At 49.1% G+C, this 20,381-nt stretch overlaps 1 protein-coding gene across 1 annotated transcript in view; it reads right to left on the reverse strand.

The window, feature by feature from the left end:
- Nucleotides 1-16,222, reverse strand: part of SPTBN4 (spectrin beta, non-erythrocytic 4) — a 74,545-nt gene extending 58,323 nt beyond the window's left edge. Inside the window, exons 1-3 of the mRNA XM_042919618.1 lie at nt 16,051-16,222; nt 2,493-2,644; nt 995-1,168 (exon numbers count right to left, since the gene is read on the reverse strand). Of these exons, the coding sequence (XP_042775552.1) occupies nt 995-1,168; nt 2,493-2,644; nt 16,051-16,222 (498 nt within the window). The remainder of the gene's footprint in view (nt 1-994; nt 1,169-2,492; nt 2,645-16,050) is intronic.
- Nucleotides 16,223-20,381: the final 4,159 nt, after the last annotated feature.

Genomic DNA, 20,381 nt, shown 5'->3' on the forward strand with positions numbered 1-20,381 from the left:
TCCTCCCTGGCTCCCCCTTGTCTCCTATTCTCTAGACATACTGGTTTTTCTGGACCTCCAACATTTCAGCTCCTTCCCACCTCCCTCAGGGCCTTTGCATCCTGGCTGTGCCTCCTGTCTGGAATGCTTTTTCCCTTCATCTTATGTCATGCAGCCATCAGCTATTCAGAGAGTCCTTCTCTGACCACCAAGTCTAAAATCTCAACACTGTCAACCTGATATTTTGCATTCTTTTTACTGTCTTATCATAATCTATTCTTGGGCGCCTGGCTGGCTCAATCCATTGAGGTTCTGACTCTTGATTTCGGCTCAGGTCATTATCTCAGGTTTGTGAGCCCCAGCCCCGAATCAGGTTCCTCACTGACATTGCAGAGCCTGCTTGGGATTCTCTCTCTCCCTCTCTCTGCCCCTCCCCACTCGCTCTCTCAAAAATAAACTTAAAAAATATATTAAAAATAACCTATTCTTTTCTGCATAGCTCTTACCTAGAGTTATCCACTTCTCATACATTTCTTGTCTATGTATTTACGGGTTTGTTTATTGTCTGTCTCCCTCACGACAATGTAAGCTCCATAAAGGCAGAAAATGTGTCGGTTTTGTTTCTGAACTGAAACAAAATTGACTGGATTTGAATTCCAGCTCTACTATCCAGCTGTGTGACCTTGAGCATATTACTTCCCCTCTCTGGGCTTCAGTTTCCTCTCTGGTAAAATATAATAAATAGTATCTACCTTATGGGGTTGTCGTGTGTATTAAATGCCAAGTGCTTAGAACAGTGCCTGGAACAGGGTGAAAAATATATAAATGATCACAGTGGTGGTGGTGATAATGATTATTACTTTTATCCCCACCACTTGGAATAGGGTTCCTGGATCATAGTAGGAAAATTTTTGGAATGAATGAATGAATGGATAAGCAGATGACTGGGTGGCGGAGGCCCTCCTAAGGCCACACCTTGGGACGGTGGGCTGGGCAGGGGTCACTTGGGGATCACCTGGAAGCGCAGGATGATGGTCCAGACTAGCCCCAGGGTCAGCCGGTGGTTCCCGTCCACAATGTCATGCGAGCCCACGTTTTCCAGGTGCACGCGCTGCTCCTTCAGGAACTGCAGCGCCTTGTCCACGTTTTCCAGCGAGTGGATCCTCATGCGACCTCGAGTGGGTCTTGGCTAGAGTGGCAGGGGCGTTGGGAGGTGGAGGGCCTGGCCAAGGGCCCTGTGCCCTCGGCCTCTTACCAACGAGGTCGGCCCCCCATAGCCACGCCCCCTGGATGTCCAAACCCAGGCCACGCCCCTTCAGTCTTCTCAAAGACCACGGACGTCTTTGCCCCTTCCAGCCAGACCCTTTCAAGAGCCTGTTCCCTTCCTGGATTATTCTAGTTCCTGTCCCCACCCTTTCTTTCTACTGAAGTTCCACATCCAACCTGATGGCCACCTCTTATCCAGAAGCCTCAGCAACCTACCGGTAACCACACTCCTGTCCTCTGCCTTTGACCTCTGTTCCAGGCCCCCAAGGTTTGGCCCCTGGCCACGCCCCTCACTGCCTCCCTTTCAGGCTTCGGCCTAGAGCCACGCCCATTCCCCTAGGTCTCCGAGGGTTCTACTATTACTTCCAACGTTTCTGTTCTATAGCCATGCCCCACAGGACTTCGGAGCTCCAGGCTCTGGTCCTTTAATGAACCTCTAGCTCCTCCCTTTGCGGTGAACCTTTAATGAACCTCTAGAATCCCACCCTTTGCGGTGAAGCCTCATCCAAGCCCAGATACACAATTGCAACACGGGACGCCAGGGTGGCTCAGTGGGTTAAGCGTGGGACTCCTGGTTTCCACTCAGGTCGTGATCTCGTTCTTCGTGGGTTCAAGCCCCGCATCGGGCTCTGCTCTGACAGTGCAGAACCTGCTTGGGATTCTCCCTCTCTCCCTTTCTCTCTCTGCCTCTCCCCTGCTCATGCTCTCTCTCTGTGTCTCAAAAATAAATAAACTTAAAAAAAAAAAATACAACAGCAACTCATATAAAAACAAGCCAGACCCATTCCAGAGTTCTGTCTGGTTACCCAGATTTCCACGACCTAAGCCTCCCCTTCCGATGACAACTGTACCTTCATCCACAGACCCTCTGCAACAGGGTCCTGCCCCTATTTTACGGCCAAGCCTCTTGCTACCGCACTACCCAGGCCAGTCGCTTCTAATAAAGCCCCTCCCTTCTCCAATTGCCCCACCCCTTCCCACTGAGCTTCTCCCCACCACAAGCCCAGAGTCCGCTGGATCTCCGGCCTTCACCTTCGGCAGAGCCCAGCTTCGGTTCCCAGCCACGCCCCCACGCTGCTCACGCCCAAGCCCCACTTCCGGCCATAGCCCCACCCACCTGAGCAAAGAGGCCGCTCACCCATCGGGCTCTTCCAGGACACACCACACGTCGGTTAGCCAGGCCCTGTCGTAGCCCAGCCCGGAATCCCGGGGCCGCCCCCTTCCCCCAGGCCCGCAGGCCCCCTCACCAGCTGCTCCCCGGACAGCACTTCCAGGAGCCGCGTGAGCACAAAGCCGTCCCGGAGGTCGGCATACAGGTCCCCGATGTGGCAGCCGACGCGGGCGAGATGCGAGTTCACCCACTTGGTGAAGGTCTTCTTCTGCACGGCCTCGCGCTCATCTGAAGGACAGGCTCTGATGAGCCCCCGCGCCCCCAGCACCTCTCCCCTTGCAGCTTCTCTGCAGCCCCTCACTCCGGGCCAAACCCTGTTTCGGCCCAGCTCTGCAACAATCAGGGCTTCGCACAAGCGGCTCCTCCTACCTGGGACGCCCGGCCCACCCTTCGCTGCCCGCCTGGAGACGCGTCCTTTAAAGCTTTCCTGAGACATCGCTTCCACAAGAAGCCTTCCCTGATTCCCACCCCAGCCGGCCCTATTCATTCGCTCCGTACATACTGGGGCATCTACTATGTGCCTCCGCACTCTTCTTGGCTCTGAGTACAGACAGAGGCCTTCCCTCCCAGAGCTCAGTTTAGTGGGGCACAGATAATACACTAGGGAGCTAGAGAAGGTTAAGGAGAGGGCGGGAGGGAATGAGAGCTGTGTTTCAGGCTGCTGTGGAGAGGGTGGGTCAGAGAGGGCAAGAATGACAGCCCAGGACAGGGAGACTGGGGAAGCAACTCTCGAAAGAGCGGACCAGCCGCACCAGGGCAGAAGCTGGGAATGGGAGAAGGGGACACACCAGGGATAGTTACAGATGAAAAAAAAAAATAATAATAAGACTTGGGTGTGACGGGTTGTGGGGGGTGAAGGGGAAGGAATATGCTAGAATGAATGCCCCTGAGGAAAAGAACCGAGTCACAGACACCCTCAAGCGGTAGCCGAACGGCCAGCTACAACCTGCATTTCCCACATCCCTAGGGAGCAGAGTGCCCACGTGACTGCCATCGGAGTGAGGGTGCAGGGGGGAGGGGGGAGGGGTGCAGGGTGGGGGCGAGGTGTCAGAACAATGTGGGCAACTACTGCTGCACTTACAAAGGCATTGCTAACTCCTACAACGTTTTATTTTATTTTATTTTTTTTAGTAACAGCTTAGAATGAGCTATAATTCACCTACTATCAAATTCACCCTTTCAAAGCGTAACTTCGGTGACTTTTAGTATAGTCACAGGGTTGTGCAACCCACACCATCTGATATCAGAACATTTTCATCCCTCCGAGGAAAAACCTTGCTCCCTTTAGCAGTCACTCCCCATTCCCCCTTCTCCCAGCCCTGGGACACTATGAATCTCTTTTCTGTCTCTCCGGATTTACCTATTCTGGACATCTCATATAAATAGAATCATACAATATATGACCTTTTGGGTGTCTGGCTTCTTTCACTTAGCATCATGTTTTCAAAGTACATCCATGCCATCACATATATCAGTACTTTATTTCTTTTTTACGGCTAAATAATATTCCATTCTGTGGCTCTCCTGCATTTTACTCCTCTACTCATCAACGGATGGACATTGGGGTTGTTTCCACTTTGTGGCTATTATGAATAACGCGACTATGAACATTCGAGTACATACAAGTCCTTGTGTGGACACATGTTTTCAGTTATCTTGAGTAAATACGCAGGAGTGAAATGGTTGGGTCCTATGGTAACTCTACATTTAAACTATTTTTTTCAGTTTATTTTTGAGAGAGAGAGAGAGAGAGAGAGAGAGAGAGACAGCGAGCAAGCCTGAGCAGGAGAAGGGCAGACAGAGAGGGAGAGAGAGAATCCTAAGCAGGCTCCAAGCTGTCAGAGCAGAGCCCGACGTGGGGCCTCAACCCACAGACCGTGAGATCACGCATGATCTGAGCCGAAATCAAGAGTCAGATGTTCAGCCGACTGAGCCACCCAGGTGTCCTTACATTTAACCTTTTGAGGAACCGCCAGACTGTTTTCTCAAGTGGCTGTGCCATTTTACATTCCCACCGGCAATGTACGAGGGTTCCGGTGTCCCCACATCCTCAGGCCACTTGTTATTTTCCATTTGATCAGGGCCATTCTAGTGGTATAAAATGGTCTCTCACTGTGCTTTTGATTTGCATTTCCCTGATGACTAATGATGTTGAGCATCTTTTCGTGTGTTCATTGCCCACGTGTGTATCTTCTTTGGAGAAACATCTATGCAAATCCCTTCCCCGTCTCAGTTGGGTTAGTCTTTTCTATCATCTGTAGTTTCTTTGCAACTTCGTGTAAATCTATAATTATTTCATAATTTAAAGTGTTATCAAAACAGGCGGTGCCCAGGGTGGCTCAGTCCTTTGGGCGACCAACTCTTGATTTCAGCCCAGGTCGTGACCCTAGGGTCATGGGATCGATCCCCGCGTTGGGCTCCTCACTGAGCGTGCAGCCTGCTTAAGATTCTCTCTCTCTCTCTCTCTCTCTCTCTCTCTCTCTCTCCCCCTGCCCCTCTCCCTACCTCCCCCGCTCTCTGGCTCTCTAAAAAATAAATTAAAAAATAAAATACAGTGTTACCAAAACAGGAAACTACTGCCTGGCCTTCCTTTCTCTTCTCCCAGCTTCCACAAGCTTGAGCACAAGGTCCACAGGGCACAGGATAGAAGGACCTGGAACCCACGCTGATAGCTTGGAGCAGAGCCTCCCTGACCACCAGGCTGCCCATCTCAGGATTATCCAGGAGGGAGAAATGAGCTTCTATCTCCTTTAAGTCACTGCATTGTGGGGTCTGTCTCTTGCAACAGCTCAGCCTGCACAGTATGGTTAGCATTTCATTATTAAAGAACTTCATTGTCGCACTTCTAAGTTCCCTAGTCATGCAGTAATCAAGATTTGTATAGCCAGTCTATTTCCCCTTTTAACCATTTGACAGCTCTCAATTTCTTTTACCATAACATTTACCTTTTGTAATACTATTTTTTTTAATTAAGTAAACTCTGCCCCCAATGCGGGGCTCAAACTCACGACCCCAAGATCAAGAGTCGCATACTCCACCCACTTAGCCAGCCGGGCGCCCTTTCATAATATTATTAAATATCGCATTTGACTCTGGCAGTAGAAAATATGCACTGTAGAGCGCCTGGGTGGCTCAGTCGGTTAAGCTTCCGACTTCAGCTCAGGTCAGGTCAGAGCCTGCTTGGGATCCTCTCTCTCTCCCTCTATCTCAGCCCTTCCCCCACTGATACCTTGTCTCTCTCTCAAAATAAATGAATAAAACATAAATAAATAAATAAATAAATAAATAAATAAATAAATAAATAGGGGCACCTGGGTGGCTCAGTTAGTTAAGCTTCTGACTTCAGCTCATGTCATGATCTCACGGTTTGTGGGTTCGAGCCCCACGTCGGGCTCTGTGCTGACAGCTCGGAACCTGGAGCCTGTTTTGGATTCTGTGTCTCCCTCTCTCTCTGCCCTTCCCCTGCTCACACTCTGTCTCTCCCTCTCAAAAAATAAACATTAAAAAAATTTTTTTTAAAGAAAATATGCAATGCTGGAAAATATCCACTGACTGACCTGTATTTTTTTTTTTTTTTACATTAAACTAGATGTTGAAAGTTTACCTCTAAGTTGAAAGTGAGTATGCAGAAACTAATAGTAAATTCACATGAAAGATCTTGTTTGTTTAAATGTGGGTTTCGTGCTGTGTGGATAGGATGGGGACCCGTGTGAGCACCTGACCATCAATCACACACGAAGAAGGGATCACGGAATAGACGATGACTCGAGTATTTGGTTATTTTGCCTTCTAGTGGCCGGTGCCCGAGCCAAATGGCAGATTTGGGCGAATGCTGAAGCCAAAGTGGAACTTCTGTGCATCCCCAGCATGGTGCCAGAATGGGGACAATTGCATTCAGTCCTGCCTCCATTGATAACATGCTGTTTGACTTCGAGTGGCCATTTCTCTCCTTTGGGCCTCCATTTCCCCCATTTGCAAAATGAGGGGTTTGGACTAGATCAATGGACTCTGAGGGACTCTGAGTGTTTGGGAACTCGTGCTTGGAAGACGGATCCACGAGAATATTGTCTTATTTTGTCATCTCATTTTGCTGGTACCAAAAGAAAATTAATAGAAACACATCCTGGCCCATCCGGATGGTGACCTCATAAAGCACAATACCGTGAGATATTGGGTTTTGTGATTACAAATCCTGTTAGCATGGGGACGCCTGGGTGGCTCAGTCGGTTAAGCGTCCGACCTCGGCTCAGGTCATCATCTTGCGGTTTGTGAGTTCAAGTCTCCTGTCGGGCTCTGTGCCGACATCTCAGAGCTTGGAGCCTGCTTTGAATTCTCTCTCTCTCTCTCTCTCTCTCTGCCCCTCCCCTGCTTGCATTCTCTGTCTCTCTCAAAAATAACATTAAAAAAATAAAAATAAAACAAATCGGGGCGCCTGGGTGGCTCAGTCGGTTAAGCATCCGACTTCGGCTCAGGTCACGATCTCGCATCCGTGAGTTCGAGCCCCGCGTCGGGCTCTGGGCTGATGGCTCAGAGCCTGGAGCCTGCTTCCGATTCGGTGTCTCCCTCTCTCTCTGACCCTTCCCCGTTCATGCTCTGTCTCTCTCTGTCTCAAAAATAAATAAACATTAAAAAAAAATTTAAAAAAAAAAAACAAAAAAAAACAAATCCTGTTAGCCTGATTGGGGGTCCAGAACTGAAATGCCAGCAGAGGTCTGGCAGGCTCTGAAAAGGAGAAACCTAGGCCCTCTTAAAAGGGGCAGTGGTCACACAGCACCTGTGCATGGAGCCTCCTAGCAATGAAAGCCCACTGTTGCCATGTCATTTGATGTTCCACAAGGAGCCCCGAACCTGCATTTTTAAAGATAAAATCTCCTTATTTTCATTTTTAAAAATTTTTTTAAGTTTATTTATTTATTTTGAGAGAGAACGAATATGAGGAGGGGAGGAGCAGAGAGAGGAGGAGAGAGAGAATCAAAAGCAAGCCCGGTACTGTCAGTGCAGAGCCTGATGCGGGGCTTGAACTCACGAACCGTGAGATCATGCCCTGAGCTGAAATCAAGAGTCAGATGCTTAACCGATTGAGCCACTCAGGCGCCCCCCAAATCTCCCTACTTTTAAATGCCAGCAACTGATTTATGTGTGTATAAAACACAGTGGAGGGGCGAGTCTGGGTGGCTCAGTCAGTTAAGCCTCTGACTCTTGATTTTGGCTCAGGTCATGATCTCGAGGTTTGTGAGTTCAAGTTCTGCGCTGGGCTCTACACGGACATCTCGGTGCCTGCTTAGGATTCTCTCTCTCTCTCTCTCTCTCTCTCTGCCCCTCCCCCCGCCAAGAAATAAATAAATAAACATTTAGGAAAAAACTACAATGGGGGTGAAACCAGATCTGCCCCAGAGTGCCACTTCCGACGTAAGATGACACTGAATGTTTACTGTGTTGGTGAGTGTGTTCGGTTACCACGTAGTGTGTTCCGTGTACCCTGAGGCCACCTCTACTGTCCTGCCTGTGCTCTGAGCCCAGGGAGACTGTCACTGCTGACTGTCTCAAAAGGGTTCCCCCGGCCCTCAAAGGCCTCAGACTTCCAGTTGGGTTTGGCTAAGAGGAGAAAGGAAGGGCTGAGGAATTTATTCCCTCCCTGCCGGACCAGCTTTCAGCAGCGCCTGGTTCCTCTTTCTACAGTCCCCGGCGTGTGAGGCCTCTGTCCCCCTCACTGCTCCCTGCCCCCATCCCTGAGTGTCCGCTGACCTTGTAGGTGCCTGTAGCCCTGGCCACACCTCTGCAATTAGTCCCTTCGTTAAGCTCCCCTCAATTTTACCCCCTTGAGGGAGCCATCTGCTTCCTGCCGAGACTCTAGCTGGCACCCATACCTCTGGGCTGTCAAGACTCCCAGCCAAATGACAACTGTCCTACCTCTGCCATTGTGCTCATATGGAGTTACCATTTATGTATTCTTCTCCTCTGTGCTAATCACTAGCGCAAGCAAAACACATTTCCTCAGAATAAGACTTCAGGGGCGCCTGGGTGGTTCAGTTGGCTAAGCGTCCGACTTCACCTCAGGGTTCGTCGTCTTGCGCCTCTGTCTCCCTCGCTCTGCCCCTTCTTCCTGCCCCCCGCCCCCCGCACTCGCGTGTGCTCTTTCTCTCTCAAAGATAAATGTTTAAAATCAATAAATATATTAAAAAAAATTAAAAAAGAATAAGACTTCAATTTATTCATCTCTTTAATACATTGAAACTTTCACGGAGCTGAGGAACCAGTATTCTTTTGTCCATTATTGGTTAAGGAGAAAGGATATAGAGAGACTTAGTATGTCACCAGTTTGGCTACTGGTCTGGGAAAAGTTAAGAAGCCAGAAAATACCAGTAGTGGTGGAAAGGTGGGGACATCCTAACCTTCCGTGTCTCCTGGTGGGAGTTACAGACTAGGGCAGTCCTCTGGGCAGCAATCTGAGTCTAAATAAATTCGAGCACACCCCCATAACACAGCAGTGCTTATGTCCCATAAACTTTTCCACACTGGTTTATAAGGAGCATGTATGAGGATGTTCAATGCAATGCAATTTGGGGGCAAGGGGCAGAGGCAGGTTGGGGGTTGTATAGGGCTGTCAGATTTATGACAAAGTGAAATTGCAGATCGGTAGGGAAAAGAAAGTCTTTTCCATAAATGGAGCTGAGTCAACCTGCTACCCAAAAGTGGCAAAAAACAAACAAACAAAAAAAAACCTGACCCCCCACTATACACAGTAATAGAAATATCATTTGGCTTCTAAATCTAAATGTGAAAGGAATAAGACTCTTAGAAGAAAATACCAAAAAACATCTCCCTGACCTTGAAGTAGGCGAAGATTCTTTTTTCCTAGAGAGCATTTCCTCTTTTGTCTGTTTGGGTTTTTTTTAAGTCTATTAATTTATTTTGACAGAGACAGAAGGCACAGGGGAGGGAGAGAGAGAGAATCCCAAGCAGGCTCTGCATGGTCAGTGCAGAGCCCCATGCTGGGCTTGAACTCACCAACCAGGAGATCATGACCTGAACCGAAGTCGGACACCTAACCGACTGAGCCACCTCGTCACCTCCCGGCCAAGATTTCTTCGACAAGACAACAAATGTGAGCCACATAGGAAATATGTACTAATTACCAAATTAGACTACATTTAAATTAAGAAATACCGTTCATCAAGAGGCAACATTAAAAGAGTAAAAAGACAAGCCACACAGTGGGAGAAAATATTCACAACACATACATCTGACAAAGGACTTGGACCCAGAATATGCAAGAACTCCTACAAAACAATCAGAAAAGGGCAGGAAAATTAATATGCAAACGGGCAAGGGACTTGAATGGGCATGGCACAGGAGGCTATCCAAATAGTGAATAAGCAGATGAAAAGGTGCTCCACCTCATTAGTTGTTATTAGTCATCAGGAAAATGTGAATTAAAACCACAATAGAATGCACACCCATCAGAATGGCTAAAATCAAAAAGATGGACCACACTAGGGGCTGGACGTACAGTAACTGAACCCCTCGTACACTGCTGGTGGGAATGTAAAATGTTACAAATCGGCAGTTTCCACTAAAGTTAGATATACACCTACCCTATGACCCAACACTTTCTTTCGCTCGATGTGGGTGTAAGTCACCAAAAATGAGTGCTTACGCCCCCCAAAAACAGGTACGAGGAAGCTTAAAGCAGCAATAGTTTGTAATAGATTGAAATACTAGTAATTACTGGTTTGTGACAGTCTAGCTTGTGCTGGCCCTAAACCAGAAGCAACCCAAATGCTCACCAACAGGTGAATGGGAAAAATTCGCCGTATTCACACTGTGGAATACGATACAGCAACGAGAAGGAGCACCCTACAAGTACGTGTAGACAGGGATGAGTCTCACAAGCACAGTGTTGACTGAAGGAAGCCAGATACAAAGGGGTACATCCTTCAGGACTCTATTTTTACGAAGTTCAAATAGCAGGAAAACAAATGTACGCTGTTAGAAGTTAGGCCAGTCTTAGGGCGCCTGGGTGGCTCATTCGGTTAAGCGTCCGACTTCAGCTCAGGTCATGATCTCACGGTCCGTGAGTTCGAGCCCCGCATCGGGCTCTGTGCTGACAGCTCAGAGCCTGGAGCCTGTTTCAGATTCTGTGTCTCCCTCTCTCTGACCCTCCCCCGTTCATGCTCTGTCTCTCTCTGTCTCAAAAATAAATAAACGTTAAAAAAAAAAAAGAAGTTAGGCCAGTCTTTACTCTAGGGAAGTAGTGAGAGAGGTAGCCTTAGGGGGGCGGGCTTCTCTGGGGCCGTTACATTCCTTTTCCTTATCTGGGGACTGGTTACCACCCGCTGCTCATTGGTGGAAATGCTGGGGACTCACGATTTATCTGCATTTTTATGTGCATATAATACTTTAATAAACAGTTAAAGTATGATATACATGACCACTAATTAGCAATGCACATTTTGTAAAATCATTGACCCACAAAGATAAGAATTTGCATTAAAACTATCAGAATGGGGAGCGTCTGGGTGGCTCAGTCAGTTAAGCATCCAACTTCAGCTCAGGTCATGATCTCACGGTTCGTGAGTTCCAGCCCCGCGTCAGGCTCTGTGCTGACAGCTCAGAGCCTGGAGCTTGCTTTGGATTCTGTGTCTTCCTCTCTCTCTGCCCCTCCCCTGCTCACACTCTGTCTCTCTCTCCCAAACAAAACAAAACAAAACAAAACAAAACAAAACAAAACAAAAAAACTAGGGTGCCTGGTGGCTTAGTTGGTTAAGTGTCCGATTCTTGATTTTGGCCCAGGTCATGATTTCACTGTTCATGAGTTCAAGCCCCATGTCCAGATCCACACTCACAATGCATAGGCTGCTTGGGATCCTCTCTCTCCCTTTCTCTCTGCCCCTTCTGCATGCTCTCTCGCTCTCAAAATAAATAAATAAACTTAAAAATTTTTTTAAGTATATATCAGAATGGGAGGGGTACCTGTGTGGCTCAGTCAGTTGAGCAACCAACTCTTGATTTCGGTTCAGGTCATGATCCCAGGGTCGTGGGGTCGAGCCTTGCATTGGACTCGCACTGAGCGTGAAGCCTGCTTGGGATTCTCTCTCTCTCTGCCCCCCTCCCCCACTTGTGTTCTCTGTCTCCCTCTCAAAATAAGTAAATCAACAAACAAACAAAAAACTACCAGAACAGGGCACCTGGGTGGTTCAGTCCATTAAGTGTCTGACTCTCGATTTCAGCTCAGGTCATGATCTCACAGTTTGTGGGTTCAAGCCCCACGTCAGGCTCCATGTTGACAGCTTGGAGCCTGCTTAGGATTCTCGCTCTCCCTCTCTCTCTCTCTCTCTCTCTCTCTGCCCCTCCCCCACTCATGCTCTCTCTTTTTTTCTCTCCCTCTCAAAATAAATAAATAAACATAGAACAAGAGAGATGAAAACAGTTGTGGGTTTGTTGCGTTTAGGAAAATTATAGATGTAATAACTTAAGAAGACATGGGGCACGTATGAGAATTGTTTTTTTTTTTTCCTTACAGGGGATGCCTACACTTCTCTGGACTAGATGTTTGTCTGTTTGTGGTATCGGCACTGATGTTCTGTGAATCAGTGAAGAGTCCTTGATCCCCATGTTACCACATCCCACCCCTGCTTAAAATCTTACCATAGCTCCCCAGTGCCCTCACAACCTACATGGCGGCCTAGAAGGCCCCTCAGGATCTGACTCCAGCTGCTTCCTTTTGCATTGCATTAGTCACCACCGCCTTCTACCCACTCCCAACTTTTGGAAGGGTTGCATATGCTGTTTCCTCTGCCTGGAATATTCTTCTGCTCTCCACCCCAGGGTTCACTCTTATTCATCCTTCCGGGCTCAGCCTAGGCATCTCCTCCTCCAAGAAGCACTCTGCCTCTCTGGACTGAATCAGGCACCTCATCTGAGCTCCAATAGTCCCTGGGCTTCCCCATCCCAGCCCCCTGCCTGTGCCTCACCATCCTGGCCCTGACCACTCCGGGTCATCACTACTCTCCCAGGGGACTGGGAGCTCTTTGGGCTGGCTCAGTTACCATCATGTCCCTCAGATTGTCCAGCATAGGTCAGGCACAGGGGAGGCACTGAATATTTTGTGGATGAAATAATCTAGAATTCTAAGTGATGTGATCCCAAGTTTTTAAGGTTCTAAGAGTCTAAAAGTATGATTTTAAGTTTCCACGAGTATATTTTATACCATTCTAGTTTCTTTTCTTTTTTTTTTTTTTTTTACATGTATTCATTTTTGAGAGACAGAGAAAGACAGAGCACAAGCAGGGAAGAGGCATAGAGAGAGGAAAACACAGAATCCGAAGCAGGCTCCAGGCTCCAAGCTGTCAGCACAGAGCCCGACGCAGGGCTTGAATTCACAAACTGCGAGATCATGACCTGAGCCGAAGTCGGACACTTAACCCACTAAGCCACCCAGGCGCCCTTCTGGTTTCTTTTTTTTCTTTTAAGTTTATTTATTTATTTTGAGAGAGAGAGAGAGAAAAAGCATGAGTGGGGGAGGGGCAGAGAGAGAGGAGAGAGAGAGAGAGAGAGAGAGAGAGGGAATCCCAAGCAGACTCCTGTCAGTGCCAGTGCAGAGCCTGATTCGGGGCTCAAACTCATGAACTGTGAGATCATGACCTGAGCCAAAGTCAGATGCTCAACCGACTGAGCCACCCAGGCGACCCCATTCTAGTTTCTAAATCAGAGGAAGCTGGCCATCCATTAGTTAATTCTCATTCACACTTTTGTGGCACATATAGATTTTTTTTTTAACTGGGAAATTGTACAAAAACATCAGAGCTAGGGGCACCTGGGTGTCTCAGTCAGTTGAATGTCCGACTTCGGCTTAGGTCATGATCTTGCAACCCATGAGTTCAAGCCCCGCATTGGGCTCTGTGCTGACAGCTCAGAACCTTGAGCCTGCTTCAGATTCTGTGTCTCCCTCTCTCTCTGCCCCTGCCCCGCTCACGCTGTGTGTGTGTCTCTCTCAATCAAAAATAAATAACAATTAGGGGCGCCTGGGTGGCTCAGTCGGTTGAGCGTCCGACTTCGGCTCAGGGAATGATCTCACAGTTCATGGGTTCAAGCCCTCCATCGGGCTCTGCGCTGACAGGTTGGAGCCTGGAACCTGCTTTGGATTCTGTGTCTCCCTCTCTCTCTGCCCCTCCCCCACTCACGCTCTGTCACTCTCTCTCTCAAAAATAAATAAACATTAAAATTTTTAAAAATAAATAAATAAATAAATAAATAAATAAATAAATAAATAACATTAAAAAAAAAAATCAGAGCTAGCAAATTTGGGCCCACAGTTCCCATGGCTGGAGCTGGTGACCAGGGTATTGTTCCCCAGTTGACCATGGCCCCCAGTCTACTCTCTCATTTATGTCACCTGCTTCTGGGAGGCCCTTAGGTTTGACACCACTCTTCAACATCTTATAATTATAAAGTTTCAACAATCTTAGTATCAAAGATCCCATGATGGATATGTTGAGTTACTAAAATTCTGAGATTCTGAGGGAACGGATTCCGACCTTAGGGTTTTAAGATTTCATGATTACTACAGTCTTCGTTTATGTTTACAACATTCCGCGTTTCTGAGATAAGAAGGTCCCAAGGGTCAAAGGTACTAAGGGTCTAATGTTTTAAAGACTTAGGGCTCATGGTTATGAAGTTACAGGTCTCTGAAGGTTCTCAGGGTCTTTGCTCATAGCTTTTTTTCTTTGTTTATTTGTTTAGGCTTATTTTGAGAGAGAGAGCTAGAGAGAGCACACACAGTCATGTGCGAACGAGCGGGGGAGGGACAGAGAGAGAGGGAGAGAGAATCCCAAGCAGGCTCTGTGCTGTGAAGGGCAAGATCATGACCTGAGCTGCAATCGAGAGTCAAATGCTCAACGGACTGAACCACCCAGGCACCACTGTTTGTTTGTTTTGAAGTAGGCGCCATGCCCAGTGTGGGGCCCAATGCAGCTCCCCTGCCTCCCCCGGACTCACAACCCTGAGATAGAGACCTGAGCTGAGGATCAAGACCGAGACGCTCAACCCACTGAGCCACCCAGGAGCCCTTGCTCCTAGTTTTAGTGCTGATGATTAAATAACTTCTGAGGTTCTAAAGCCCTCTCTGAATATGAAGTCCTAAGGCTCAAGGGTCTACAATTCCAAAGGTCTTCGGTTCTAAGATTCTATCATTATATGGTTCAGGTCATGATCTCAAGGTTTGTGAGTTCAAGCCCCACGTCAGCCTCTGTGCTGACAGCTCAGAGCTTGGACCCTACTTCGGATTCTGTGTCTCCCTCTCTCTCTTCCCTTCCCCCACTCATGTTCTGTCTCTCCCTCTCTCTCAAAAATAAATAGACATTAAAAATTTACAAAAAACAAAAACAAAAACATCAACGTAGGGTGACCGACCATCCTGGTTGGCCCCAGGGTTTCAGAGGGTTTCAGTGCTAAAAACTGGAAGTGTGGTCATTCTATCTCAAAATTCTCGGGATCCACATTTCTATTCTGAAATTCTAAAGGTTTAGGATTATAAAGCCCTAAGGATCTATGTGTATTAGAGTTTAGGTTTCTAAGGGTCTAAGATCCAAGGAGGTCAATGATTAAAATTTCTAAGGTCTATGATTATAAAGTTCTGTGTTCTAAGAGTCTCATTTCTAGAGGCCTCAACTTCAAAGAATCTTGGAGTATGACATTCCAAGATCCAAAAATCCAATATTTCAGCATCTTGAGATTCTAAAGAAGTACGCTTATAAAATCCCACATTTCTTTTTTATTTAAAAAAAAAAATTTTAATGTTTATTTATTTTTTTTTTTAATTTTTTTTTTCAACATTTTTTATTTATTTTTGGGACAGAGAGAGACAGAGCATGAACGGGGGAGGGGCAGAGAGAGAGGGAGACACAGAATCGGAAACAGGCTCCAAGCCATCAGCCCTGAGCCTGACGCGGGGCTCGAACTCACGGACCGCGAGATCGTGACCTGGCTGAAGTCGGACGCTTAACCGACTGCGCCACCCAGGCGCCCCTTTAATGTTTATTTTTATAGAGAGAGGGAGAGCATGAGAAGGGGGCAGAGAGAGATGGAGACACAGAATCCGAAGCAGACTCCAGGCTCCGAGCTGTCAGCACAGAGCCTGACGTGGGGCTTGAACTCACAAACTGTGAGATCTTGACCTGAGCTGAGGTCCGACGCTCAACCAAACTGAGCCACCCAGGCGCCCCAAAAATCCCACATTTCTGAGACTATACATTTTCAAGGTTGTAAGGCAGCACTGCCCCATACAGTATCCACAAGCCACATATGGCTACTTAAATTTAAATTAATTAAAACTGAATACAATGAAAAATTTGGTCCCTCACGAAGCACTGGCCACATTTCAAGCGCTTACAGCCAAAAGTACTAGTGGTTAGTGGTTAGTACATCGGACATCACAGATAGAGAACATTTTCCCATCACTGTGGAAAGTTCCATTGGATAGTGTTGGTCTACAGATTCAAGTGAAAAGGGTCTGTAACTCTCTTCCCATCCTCCAGGCCATCAAGGTTCTCAAGCTCTGAGGTACACAGATACCACCCCAACAACCTCCTCCCTTTCCTCCTTCCCTCCTCCCACCCCAGCCCTCTTCCAGGTACCTGCCAAGGCCTTGATCCTGGAGCACTCAAAGAGGGAGGCGGCTGCCGTGGCGGCTGCTGGCTGCTCCCGTTCCCAGCCCCGATCCGGACTCTCCCAGCGGGCTGCAGGATTGTTGTTGTTAGGGGCCGGCAGGCCCTCCATGTTGTCCACTTCCCCTGGTACCTGTGCCATCGGGGAAGGTGAGGCCTGGGGAGGAGCAGAGGCAGGTTAGGCTAGACACAGGTCCGGAGCTCAGAGGTCCCACTTCTAACAGCCGCTGTCTGTGAGTCCTGTCCACTCCCTCGCCCTCAGTTTCCCTGTCTTTAAAGTGGACCTAATACTACTGACAATAATATTCACTGTGACCACTTCATAGGGGTGTGATAAAGCACCCAGCTCAGCACCTGGAGCAGGGCAGGGGCTGGGCAAATTGTCCCTATATTATTGTTAGAAGGATGACACTTATCAGTAGAACTCTAAAATGCAGTGAAGGGGCTCTTGAGGGGTTCAGTCGGTTAAGTGTTGGACTTCGGCTCAGGTCATGATCTCACAGTTCGTAGGAGCCCCACATCTGTGCTGACAGCACAGAGCCTGCTTGGGATTCTCTTTCTCTTCCTCTCTCTCTGCCCCTCCCCTGCTTGCATGCACGCTCTCTCTCTCAAAATAAATAAATAAACATTAAAAAAAAAAAAAAGACATTGGGGCACCTGGGTGGCTCAGTCGGTTAAGTGTCCGACTCTTGATTTTGGCTCAGGTCATGATCTCACAGTTCATGAGTCCGAGCCCCACATCGAACTGTCAGTGCAGAGCCTGCTTGGGATTCTCTCTCTGTCTCTCTCTCTGTCCCTCAAAAATATATAAATAAACTTTAAAAAATATAATGTTTATTTATTTTTGTTGAGAGAGAGAGAGAGACAGACAGAGTGTGAGCAGGGGAGGGGCAGAGAGAGAAGGAGACACAGAATCTAAAGCAGGCTCCAGGCTGTGAGCTGTCAGCACAGACCCTGATGCGGGGCTTGAACTCACCAACTAGGAGATCATGACCTGAGCCAAAGTCGGATGCTTAACAGATTGAGCCACCCAGGTGCCCCAAACTTTAAAGGATTAAAAAAAAAAAGACATTATAGAGGAGGAAACTAAGGTCCAAGGTCGCAAAGCTAGTGGGTAGCCAGAGTTCAAACACAGGTACTACATTTACATTAAATGGCCCCAATTCTTCATCCTTATAACCACATCCTTTGCCATAGAACTCTGGAGAGTTCTATGTAGGGAGGGGAAAAGTGGAAGAGCGTCCCCTCACAACCTTGACTTCCGGTTTGGGCACATGACTAGCTTTGACCAACAGAATTAAGTGGAAGTGCTGTTGAATTCTAAGCCTAAAACTCAAAGGACTTTGCATGTTTTTGTTTGTGCTTGATTGTGACTGTGAGAAAAACACTCTCAGGGTAGGCTGGGCCTAAGGCCCCAGTCACGAAAGCCAAGGCCGGCTAAAGCAGCCAATAGTCAGCACCGCTCCCCACCCCACATCCCAACACGTGAATCAGCCCCACTGAGACCAGAAAAACTGTCCAGCGGAGCCCAGCCTAAGTCCCTGACCTCAGACTTGATGGGTAAATAAAGGCGCCATGTTTTCAAACACTGAGTTTGGGGTGGTTTCTTATGCAGCATTATTGTGGCAACAGCTAGCTGACATATTGTCTGATCCAGAGCTATGCTCTAGAACACTTGCCAGATTGCAAATATGAAACTAAAGAGGGTGGGAGGCATTCGGATACCTTTCCTCCTCCCTCTGGGCCCCCAGGCCTGATTCTGAGACTACAAAAGGAAGGAACTGTGAGGAGATCAATGTCCTTCTCAAAGACCCAAACAGCTGACAACACACCAGATTGTAAGAAAGCAGGGTCTGGGTGTTGGTCAGTGTAGCGGAGATTGTCCCTTCTAGTGGACACTCCAAAATCCACTGTTATTCTTCTCTCCTTCTACAGAAAGCTATAAGTAGGCACATGGCTACTTACCACCTGTGTGACCTTGGCCAGTCACTTCCTCTTTCTGGGCCTCAGTTTGTTCATCTGTAAAATGGCAATAATAGTGCCCATATTCTAGGGATGTTTGTAGATGAAATGAGTTAATAGTGCAGGAAATACGGTATCTAGTACATGCAAGCCCTTGATACATGGTCCTTGTTATCATTATTCATCCTCTCTGGTCACATATCTTAGCAAATCAAAGTGCCTGCGCTGGAGTCAGAGAGAAAGGAGTTCAAGCCCTGCTTTATTCTTGCTGCATCTTTAACCCATCTTTAACTTGGCCTCCCTACCTCAGTTTCCCTCCCTGTTAAATGGTGATCACAACTGTTTCCTCGGTGGAGAACACTTGGGGATGGGGAGGCACTTAGCACTTGGTGAGCTCTCTGTCAGGCTGGGAAGAGCGCTGGCCATTATGTGATTGAATGGAGAAGGAAGGGAGGCAAAGGAGATGGGGGAGGTGGAAAGAGGTGTCCCAGGGCCCCAGCAAAGGCTCCATGCTGGGGGTGGGGAAAAAAAAAATAATAATCGATGCTTTAACCCTTCCGAGGCCGCGCTTCTCTCTCCCTGCAGTCTAGTCACTGTTCGAAAGCAGGGGACCTGGGAAGGACAAGGCCCGGGAGGAAGACTCACGCATGGCGCGGAGGCTGGCCTGGGTTGAGGTGTGGGGGCTCATTCTGCCCTGGACCCTTCCCCTCCTCCAGCCCGGGAGACCCTAGGGGCTCAGGCCATGCCCACGGCGCGCGGGGGAGGGATTCTCGGGCAGGTGGGGACATGCTGCAGGGAGGGGCTATCACCCAAAGCCGCTCACCTGGGCCCCGTGGCCGCCGGTGCCGCCGTCCCCGCTGCTCGCGGCGCCCGACCGCCCTCACTGGCGGCGTCCGGTGCCCGGCCCAACCCGGCCCGGCTCCGCTCGGCCCCGCCGGCCCCGCCGCTCGACCGGATCCGCATGCGCCGCCGCCGCCGCCGCGCCTCCCCCGCTCGCGCGGCCGCCGCGCTCGGCGCGCCCCCGGGACCCCCTCCCGCCAGCCGCCTCGGCCGCCTGCGGCGCTGGCCCACGCGCGGTCACACACCGAGCCACGCCACTCGCCGGGCCAGAGGTAGCGTCACACACAGCCACGCACTCTCACGGGGTCACACACTCCCACACTGTCACACACACACACACACACGCACATACACGGGGTCACATACAGCGTCGCAAACATTTACCCACAGCCACACACTCACACGGTATCACCCCCCCCCCACCCACGGGGACACACAGAGCCAAACATGCAAACTCACACGCAGTCACACGCTCACATGGGGTCCCACTCTGGCACAGTCCCCGACAGCATCACACATGGTGACACGCTCAAATAGTGCCACCACCCACACCATGTCACACACAAGCACGCATATGCCATGCACTGTCGCACACTCCCATGGGGTCACAAAGAGTATCATCTGCTCACGGGTCACGCACAGCTTCACAATCACACAGTATCACACACTTTTTTACACACTCAAACTTGTTACACCTGTCACACATCTTGCAGGGTCATACACTCATACATCATACAGTCCCAAGAGGTCACAAACAGCATCACAACAGTTAACACCCACAGCCACACACTCAGATAAGGTCACAGTGACACATCCTTACATGTCACATGTGGTGTCATACACTCCCATAAAACACATCTCACACGTGTCCCACACCACATCCCCCAGCTTCATGGATGCATACAGCATCACAGACTGACACAGTGTCATCCACAGTGGCACCACAAGGTCCCAAAAGAACAGCATCAATGTTTGCCACATGTCTCACACAGTCTCATACTGCAACATAGTGCTACACAGAGGATGGCGCATGGTGTCATCCACAATTTTGCTCTCCCTTGGGGCTACTCAGTCACACATAGTCACATGGGCACGTATACACACAGTGTCCCACCCTCCCTCATTTTCTCCCCTTGCAGCTTCCGAAAGGTCTTGGGGCACAGCGTGGGTCCCAGGTCAGCCTCAGGCCTTAGGAGAGGGGGCGTGAGCTAGGAGCGGTCGGTGGGCGTGGCCCGAGCTCACCCCGCCCCCGACTAGAGCGCAGAGGCGGGGCACCGGGTCCACCCACGTTCCTCCCAGTTGTCCAGATGCGGCCACGCCTCCCAGTCTAAGTGGCAGGCGGAGGGGGCGGTGCTGGACGCCAGGTGGAGGCGAGCAGACTGCTGCCGCTCCCACGGCGTTCTTCCTGGCTAGAGGCGTGGCCTGTTTCGCCCCGCCCCTCGGCCTGAGCCTGGGCCCCAGAGGCAGGCTGAGGCGTGGCCTTCGGTGCCAGCCCCGCC

Source organism: Panthera leo, chromosome E2, assembly GCF_018350215.1.
Source record: "Panthera leo isolate Ple1 chromosome E2, P.leo_Ple1_pat1.1, whole genome shotgun sequence".
NCBI classification, from domain to species: domain Eukaryota; kingdom Metazoa; phylum Chordata; class Mammalia; order Carnivora; family Felidae; genus Panthera; species Panthera leo.